Source organism: Malus domestica, chromosome 05 (assembly GCF_042453785.1).
Source record: "Malus domestica chromosome 05, GDT2T_hap1".
Classification (NCBI taxonomy): Eukaryota; Viridiplantae; Streptophyta; class Magnoliopsida; order Rosales; family Rosaceae; genus Malus; species Malus domestica.
In genome coordinates, this window is record NC_091665.1 from 4,475,840 (window position 1) to 4,485,997 (window position 10,158).

The 10,158-nt window shown below is 38.2% G+C and overlaps 1 protein-coding gene across 1 annotated transcript; it reads left to right on the plus strand.

Annotated features, from left to right (window-relative positions):
* Positions 1–913: 913 nt before the first annotated feature.
* Positions 914–4,245, plus strand: LOC103416290 (disease resistance protein RPM1-like). The gene is made up of 2 exons (XM_008354545.4): positions 914–3,841; positions 3,935–4,245. The coding sequence occupies exons 1-2, from the start codon at positions 1,012–1,014 to the stop codon at positions 3,940–3,942; spliced, it is 2,838 nt and encodes a 945-aa protein (XP_008352767.2). The 5' UTR covers positions 914–1,011; the 3' UTR covers positions 3,943–4,245.
* Positions 4,246–10,158: the final 5,913 nt, after the last annotated feature.

The window sequence follows — 10,158 nt, forward strand, 5'->3', positions numbered from 1 at the left end:
ATTTGAGGTTCTTCAGGAACTCAAGTGTGAGTGCTTCGGGACTACGAAAGTAAGTCAACGGTTCAAAGAAGAGAATTAAATTATTGAATCGTTAATGTCCAAAAGTGATATTCAGGTCAATAAGTCTGGATTCATTATCAGATTAATGGACTATAGGTCACTTTTAATTAATTTAATAAATCGGGCCATACAGGGTTGATTGTAGAAGCAAAATAATATTAACATACGGGTTAAAATTATTTAGAATGCTAAAATAATAACATTGGATTCAAAAAGTCATAGCCCAATAACATTGGGTTTTGAATATAGAGGGGTTCATGCATCATAGGGAATGTTTTCATGCTTCGTGGACATTTCAAATATCTTCTTTTATTTTAAGCGTACCTGATTAGCAGAAAACGAATAAGCCTTTGAATTTGGTGGATGATAGCCTCCTCCAACGATGCGTCAATTCCTTAGCTTCTGGCAAGAGCGTGCTGATAACGTGTTGTAGGCTTATTTGATTGACCGATCTAGGGTTTAGAGAGAGAGAGAGGGGGCCGGCCACTATTAGAGAGAAGAGAGATTGATTTAATTGTGAGGTGTGTTTGATTCACCCTATTGTGCCTTTATTTATAGTAGTAGGAAGGGTAAAACCTTTCCCTTTAGGATTACAACATTTAATAGGTAATCTAAATCTTAATAGGAATATAAGATATTTTCCCAGATTCCCTAAGATTTACACAATCACATTCCTATTCTAAATATAACTGCAACACATGTCATTTAATTTACAAAATTTTATTTTCAAATTTAATCTTCCTAACATTACTCGTCAACTTTTGTTCGCATGCATAGGAGAAAAGGAGACTTGTTTATCCAAAAAAAAAAGTAAAAAGGGGAATCCCATGCCATGATCAAAGGGGACCAATAATATCAGAACAATAGATCAAACAGATGAGATAATCGATCATTACGCAGAAAACGAATTTGCAGCAAAATATATACAGAGAGTAAAAGAAAGAAGAGGGAATGGCTTCAGCTGCCGTAGACCTGCTGATCGGGAAAGTAGGATTGATCCTCGAAAGCGGTGTGTCTCAGTTAGAAGGAGTTGGTGATGAACTTCAACACCTCATGCGTGAGCTGCTAGCCATGAAATCCTTCTTGGAAGATGCCGAAAGAAGCGGAGCTTTAGGTGAAGTAGAGGAAACATGGATGGGAACTGTGAGGGACGTCTCCATCGATGTTCAAGACATCATTGATGATTTCACATATCACAGAAACATGGAGAAATGTTGGGGTCCATACACAAGAGCCTTTCATCAGACAATTTTCTTCCCCATGAATCTTTGGAAGAGGCATCGCATCGCCACCAAATTGCACAAGATCATCATCAAAGCAATCAAAGCTATTCCGGAAAGAAACCAACTTCGTGGTGTTGATCGTAGCCAAGGCGGCCGTGATTGCGATCACGGCCAAATCAATATCTACGGTGAGTCCTCTCTTTTCTTCAAAGATGATGAACTTGTGGGAATCAAAGATGCTAAAGAAAAGTTAGTTGGATGGTTGCTGTCTGGAGAACCTCAGAGGATCGTAATTTCCGTAGTTGGAATGGGGGGTTCGGGTAAGACAAGCTTGGTTGCGGACACCTTCAACAGTCAAACTGCCAAGTTTGATTGCTACGCGTGGATCACAGTCTCGAAAACTTACAACATCGAATGTCTATTGAGAGTTTTGATAAAAGAACTTTTTGCATCTGCAATGGAACGTGTTCCTCAAGACTTGAGCAGGATGAGCCAAATACAAATGGTGGAATTGCTGGCCAACTATTTGCAGCCAAAGAGGTATGTCATTGTGTTTGACGATGTGTGGGATACTAATCTTTGGAGACAGATAAATGGAGCACTTCCAGATGGAACACATGGAAGCCGGGTCATGCTTACAACTCGGAGAGAAGACATTGCATCCTTTTCATTTGGATTTGGATGCCATATTCATCATGTTCAGCCTCTTAAGGAGAATGAGGCTTGGGTTCTTTTTTCCAAGAAAGCTTTCACTGGCCTGCCTGACAATTGTTGCCCACCAGAGTTTGAACACATTGCTAGAGATCTTGTTGGAAAATGCAAAGGATTACCTCTTGGAATTGCGGCTTTGGGTGCTCTCATGTCAACCAAAAGATTGGCGTCTGAGTGGACAAACTTTTACACTACTTTTAATTGGGAGTTAACCAACAACCCAATGCTTGAAGTAGTAAAGAGAATCTTGATGCTAAGCTATAATGATTTACCTTACCGACTCGAGCATTGTTTCTTATACATGTGCATTTTCCCAGAAGATTATGTGATCGAATGTGACAGGCTTGTTAGACTATGGATGGCAGAGGGGTTTGTGGAAAAAGTTCGATGGGCCAAGCCAGAAGAGCTGGCTGAAAGCTACATAGCAGAGCTCACTTGCCGATGCATGGTACAAGTAGTTAAGAGGGAACCATATGGAAGGGCAAAAGCTTTAAAGATGCATGACCTCTTACTAGAACTTGCTCTTTCAATTTCCGAAGTTGAGAAATTCTGCACCGTCTATAATGAGCAAAAAAAAAATGAAGATAAAAGGACTCCCTATCGGCTCTCAGTGCAAGCAAAGTATGGAAAACAAGCCCACAGAGACATGTCAAGGGTTCGCACATTCTTTATTTTTGCTCCTAATATGACTGATTCTTCTTCAGTTGAAAAGTTGCCATCTGATTTCAAACTCTTGAAGGTAATGGATCTTAGACATGTCCCGATTACTAAACTCCCAGATCAATTAGTGAAGTTCTATAACATGAAGTATTTAAATTTGAAAGGAATGCAAGTGAAAGAACTTCCAAGGGACATAGGGAATCTTCATCATTTGGAAACCCTTGACATTAGGCATTCCAAAATCAGGATGCTTCCAGCAGGAGTTGTGAAGTTACAAAACTTACGGCATCTGTTGATGTATCATTGCAATTTTCAGGATCTTTTTAGGTCTTATTATTTCTTTGATGGCACAAAAGTACCTCAAGGCATATGTAAGCTAGAGAGCTTACAAGTTTGTGATGCTATCGAGTTAGAAGGCACGCTAGTCAAACAACTTCGACAGTTTACCCAACTCACAAGAATGAGCATAACCAATGTGAGAGAGTCAGATGAGGAGGACTTGTGCAAGACACTTGAAAGCATGAAACTCATAGAGCACTTCTTTGTCCATACAAGTAATGAAGATGAGGTTTTACGCTTGGATGCATTGCCATCAGCACCTCCTTTGCTGAAGGCACTTGGTCTAATTGGAAAATTAGAGAAGGTTCCACTTTGGTTTCATTCTCTTTTCAGCCTTACACAATTAAGGTTGCATTGGTCCAGATCAACAAAAGATTTTCTTCCTTACATCCAAACACTACCTAATTTGAGCATACTTCGGCTGAACAATGCATATCTCGGAAATCAATTGGTCTTTCACAGTGGATTTCCAAAGCTGTCTGAATTATACATAATGGAGTTGCCTAAATTGAATGCGATCATCATAGAGAGAGGAGCGATGCCAACACTACAAAGACTTGTAATCACTGAATGCATGGAGTTAAAGCAATTGCCTAATGGAATCGATCATCTTACATGTCTTCAAAGTTTGAGTTTGGTAACTGTTCCCCATGAGCTCGTAGAGCGAATACGCAATGAAGGAAGCTTGGATCGTTCCAAGGTTATGCACATCTCAGACATCAGTTATCACTACAAAACTGAACTCGGGTGGTCTGGGGAAAGATTGAGATCATCTCTACAATGGGTCGTTCAACCCTCAAATACTCCGGTCAGCATTCTATCCCGAGATGGTCTACCTATTTTACCAGGTGATTACTCTTTCTATTTTATTTTTTTTCATTATGCTCCCTTCTTTCAACATGTCCTCTCCTTTTCTATTAATACTTCTACAATTTTTATAGGTAATTAACTGGATCTCAACAAATTAAGTAGCTTGCAATTTGGATTGATCCCTGTTCATCTGCAAATGGAGGAAAGCACTGCAAAATTTGTGTGCTTTCCAAACCCAATGCGATCGTCCAAGACCAAGAATACTTAAATTGTATATGTTGTTAATTTGCAACCGTAATAATCTGTTGGAGACTTCATTCTATGCCTATGAACTCTTTCCTTTCTGCTTGCCACTAGTACAAACAACAGCCATAGTCACCAAATAGATACGACCAAACTCTGACTATTGGTATTGGACGATGCAACTGGCTTTTATTTTTTATTTTTTATTTTTTTTAATTAATTATTATTTTTTTTTTTATGGGGTTCGAATAAATAAACGAGTAACTAATAGTTACGTTTGGATCCACCTGATACTCATTCGTTTTTTATTTTAGTTTTCATTCTTTTTATAGAGTGGAAAGAATGGAATGAGGATCCTCTTCGGATCCTCTTTGTAATAATTCCGAAGAATTCTCCAATCACATCCGTTCATCGTATATCGTACGGTCAGTTTTCATCAGGTACTGTTTATATTTAATTTTAAATAAAAAATGTACAATAATTTATAATCGCACGATGTACGATGAATAGATGTGATTGGAGGATCTCCTTACAAAGAAGATCCGGAGAGGATCATCATTCGAAAGAATGCATACTGAGTAGTGAAGATTGAGGAAGAGTGGATAAATGTTGAAGGGACAGTACGAGTGATATTTTTTTAATATTTTTTTCAAGTTTTTACTAGCAATTGAGCCTGCCCAATGTCGTGGGTTTTAAAAGTGTGTCAAACGTGTGGAATATACTAAATTTATTTTCATCCGTATCAAAATATGTTTACATCCTTATGCTCTCAATAAGAAACAGAAGATAGATGTTTGTAGAATATATCACATAGCAAAAATTGTGGGGTTTAACATCCATATCAAAATCCATTTACATCCTTATGTCTAGTAAGGAACAAAAGATAGGTGTTTGTAGAACATATTACATATCAAAAGTTGGGATTTAAGTTAATACATAGAAAATATCTTTGGTTTTCCATGTCTCAACTTTTCACATTTTTCTATTGCCACTCAGTACTTCACTCTTTTCTTCTTCGTTTTTCTGTAGATGGGGGCGTACAATTTTGTATAGGAAACATGTGATATCATTGTTAGTTGGCAACAAATATGTTAAGTTTAATGTAATGACCCATTTCGAAAATTTCAATTTAATTAGTTAAAATTACGAAAATACTCCTAATGACGAAAAGGTTGACTTTCGTCTGTTGACATGTTATAATTTTTTTCGTTTATTTTATTTTCGTAGCTCTCGTCGATACGAACGTGTAGACACGATCTAAATCGAAATCAGAGATAAAACGAAGTTTCTACGATTTTTGAACGGCAAGGGCATTTTGGTAATTTCACCAGTGGAGATATTTCTCCACTTTGGACCTCTACATGGCTGACACGTGGCGTTTTCTTCCCCATTTCTGGTACCCTTTTTCTTCCCCCGCCCGTGAACTCTCTCTCCCTCTCATTTCAGTGATCCTCTCTTTCTCGAGCATCACACATACATACACACCACAACGACCACACCATTAGCACCATCAACTGGACTTTCTCTTCCCTCCCTCACCTTTCTTTGATCTCACTCTCTCTCTTGTCACACCCCAATCCTGACATACGTCCAGCGTCAACAAGTGACGCCACCAAAAACCCATATATCTAACTTACCTCGCCTCCAGGCTATGAACAAAGCACAACTCAAGTCCCAATTTCATGGTAATTTCTCGTATGCTTTATGGCTGCATCTAACTTCCTCGTTAGACTGTCTACGTAGCCTAAATACGGATCAAACCATTCGTAGTTCACCATTTCAGTAAACTCCTATCACCACTACAAGTCATTACTACATACATGTAAACATAGTAACCCTTATAAGACGTATAGGCACATAGCTTTAGAAAGTGATACATATAGATATGAAGCACTTAATCAAAATAGTAATCACTTGGTTTTGGTTTCAGTGTAGTAATACATATAGATATGTAAACTTATTAAGACACCGATTTTAACATTCAACAAAGAAAGTGATGTATAAACATGAAGTACTTAATCAAAATAGTAATCACACCGAATTGGATTTGTCAAACTATTGATATCTATACCAACCCTAACCTTACCAACCAATATAATTTAAATACAATCACAATCAATTACTGTATGCATACCCCTTTCAAATTCTATGTCAAAACATAGAGCCAATAGCACATTAAAAGCAATAATCTAACTATGGTTTGATAATAATTAGCTGGACTAATTGTAGCAAATAAAATAGCTTGTTTTCTTCAAAACCAATCCGATTGGATTGTAAAAATTGAGTGAGGAAGATATGCATGTACAAATACACATGTAGATAAAACCACCTGCATATATTTTCTCTTTATAAGTAATTATGTATTCAGTAGACAATTGTTTGGAAAACAACTAGCTTCCCGAAGTGGACTAGTTGAAATACTTTGCCAAGGGTAGTAATACAACAATATAGCTTTCTGCATAATACAAGTCTTCAGAAACAGGGTTATTAAACAAAACAACCCTTTCGGCTTTTATACCATTCTAGGGTTTAGGCATTTGCATATATATAATACTAGTTTTGCAAACAATAGCTAATCCACGACAGATTAACCGAAAGAAATATTAATAAGAATTAGCTAAACGAAAAGGATAAAGAAAGTTGAGAATATGAACCCATATTGCAGGTTGACATCCCAAGCGAGAAGGATACGAATATCTTCAACTCCCTTCTCTCTGCTCCTAATTAATTTCTAATCCCTTCCTTCCATTTGTCCTTTCTTCTCTTTATTTTTGGGTCGACTAATGGGGAGAAACCAATAAGCTCGTGAGGCTGCTCGTCAGGACTATCTGCACATCCTCTCCCAATTCTTTCTCCCCACCCCCCCCCCCCCTTTTTTTTTTCTTTCCTTCTTTCCTTTTTCTCGATCCTTCTCCACCTCTCATTTTTGTTCTTTCTTTATTATTTTATTCTATCATTAATATTTTATATCTAATGCTATTATCTTTTCCACTACTTTACATAAAATGATTTATACGTGTTTCGTAAAATCTTTCTTCTAGTTCTAATTTTCGCCGCGCTTATGATTAGTCATTCATAATAACGAGTGTTGTCAGAATATACTAATTAATATGTCACACGTGTTCTGACCAATAAGTCAATGAAAGTCGACACATACCCTCTAAGGGCATTTTGATCGTTTCACAATTAAAAATAAATAAAATAAAATAAAATTATGGACGGGCTGTAACATCTCTCATTCTCGGCATTGTTGCACAAACACCGTGCTTGTAATCTCCGACGAGATCTCAAGTTTTTCCAACCAAGGTAAGGTCTAAAATGCTCTTAAAACTTCGTAGATTGTGTTTAGGAGTAGGTTAAGGATATTTTTGCGTAGTTTTCGTGGTTGTTGGACGCAGACTCAACTCGAGAACCATTTTCCAGATTTTTCAGGCGAGGTCTGACGGCTTTTGAGCCATTTTCCGGCCACAACTCCAAAACGATATGAATCTCTTACCCTTGTGTCAAGCTTCATTTTGGCTTTTGAATCATTACAAATGGTGTAGAATTGAGCTCGAATGGAGCTCGGGAAAGGTTGCCCAGATATCGGCCGAACCCACAACATGAAACCGGGTCGACCCAACCTGTGACCCAATGACCCTGTCCAAAACCTGGCCCAAACCTTAGGCTTATGTAACCTAAGCCCAAACTAGTACCGGCCCAATGTATTAGCCCTAAACCAGACCCAAACCTTATAGCCCAGGCCTAGTCCTACACTCGGCCCAATCCATTTACCCAAAACCTAAGATACGACCCAGACTTATACCTAGGTTCCTTAGTCGGCCCATGGGCCAGCGCGTGGAGCACATGCACCTCCACCAGAGGTACTATACTATTCCGCTGTCCACAGCGACGCCAACGATTTTTCTGGCGACCCATCTCGGCGCGTGGGGGCTCGTCTGGGAACCCAAGGTTCCTCCTTAGGTTTTTCGACGTGCTGAATCTGAATCCGCTATCCGTTTTCCTAAATTCCATCGTTTTAGTAGAGTTTTATTAAATGGTCTTCATTTGTGTTTAGGTGCATGGGTTGGAAGTGATCTAGTCCTCCTTAGTTCGAGCGGCTATCCGGTAGTGGAATACTTGTGAGTAGACCTCTTCTTAATTGCATTTTTTTTATAAAATATTAGGTTTGCATGCATTTCATATTTCATGACTTGAGTATGTTTTATATTATATTTTTATGGATTTATGGATTTCTATAATTATGATTTGAGGAGAATTTAAGATTTATCTAAATTGCTTTTAAGGAAATATTAATGATTTATCGAATTGACGTTTTACTAAAGGTTATGAATCTTTGGACTTACGTATTTGAAATGCTCTGGATTTACGGATGTGAATTATCATGGATTTATGTGTTAAGGCTTTGAGTTTTTGAGCTCCGAATTTGATGAGTTTTGAGGTATGTTTTCGATGCTTATCGAGCGGGTTATCATACAACACATACACACAACCGGGTATGTAGATGTCTATGGTCACAGGACACAGTTGATGATATTGATGACATACCCCCAGCTTCGCTAGCCCGGGGCTAGTGTCGGTGTGATATGTTATATGTATATGTTTCTTCTCCGGCATAACTCAGAGTCGTACAGCTTCACCCTTGGGTGATGGACCCCCCATTTCTTATCTGGCATAATCCAGAGTCGTACAGTTTCACCTTCAGGTGATGGACCCACTGCATATACATATATATGTTATATCTTCTTCTCCGGTGTAACCCGGAGTCGTACAGCTTCACCTTCGAGTGATGGACCATGGTTTCTTCACTAGCGTAACACAGTGTCGTACAGCTTCACTTTTGGTGATGGCTATGCCTTCGGGCCACTATGATACTCCTAGCTGAGTATACCATTGATTTGAGTTATGAGATTCTTGGGTTTTGCCTTCGGTCGTTTCAGTACCACTTTTAGAGATGGTTTTATTGCTACAAATATTTTGGCATGCTAGAGTTTTTGGGAAAAATCTATATGTAGTATTTATTTTATATATGTTTTTAAAATAAGGGGTTAGTACGTTCATAAATAAAATGGTTTTCATATTATTAGTATTATTATAAACTTATGGTCCACTCACCTTTTTTGTTTTTGCTCCCCCTCAGGACATAGTGACGAGGAGTATGACCCAAGTATCGAGGCATTTCCCTACCAATGACCTTGCATACCTCCACTGGAGTATGCCTTCCTTTTATAATCATTTGTTATTTGATGCCTTACCTTTTTCTAGCACTATCGTTTAGTGGTATGCTCTGGACATATTCGTACATCTTGGTTCGATTTGTGAACGTTGGATACTATGTTTCTTTCATGTTTAAATTGGATTACAGTTATTACTGCCTTTTTATGTTGCATCTTCTTTGTGAATGTTGTTCGTTGCATAATTTTTGAATTACTTGTTCCTTCATATTCTCACAGATTCACACACTCATGACTTTCATCATCCTTGGGTGTCGGCCAGCACGTGTCATCCAGGTGTCATTTGGATATTTGGTTTAAAGTTTGAAAAGTAGAAGCACTAATCACTAATCGATATGGTTGTAGGTGTAAATCATGCGCGATTCGATAATATGTACTCAAATTTGGAAGTAGCTGAGACTATTTCAGAATTGCTTAGTGACGTTTGGACTTTCACCTTCAGGAGGTAACAAAAAGCCCATTATATATAAATTTGACCACTAATGTTAAAATGTAACGACTTCACCCATATTTTTTTGAGGTTGGTCATAGAATTTTGTTCACTTCGATGCCCATTTTCAACATTATCATGGCAAATATTTTTAACAAAAAATTGTATACCAACTCATATTCATCCTGACTGAATCACTATACCAGTGCATGACTACCTCAAAGCGATCATGTTGCAACTTCGCTGCCTCTAGACATGACGCCACTTCTAAGAACGAAGACATTTCCACTATAGATCAAACTTGGGAGAGTCTCCTGTAGATCTATGCTCCTATCAACAAGCTTAAACAAGATTCACGAATAAGGGAGCAGACAAAGCTCGCCGACCTTGAAAGGCTTATGAAAGCCCTTAAGGGCGTCATTTTCAGTTATGAGAAGCCACTGGCTAA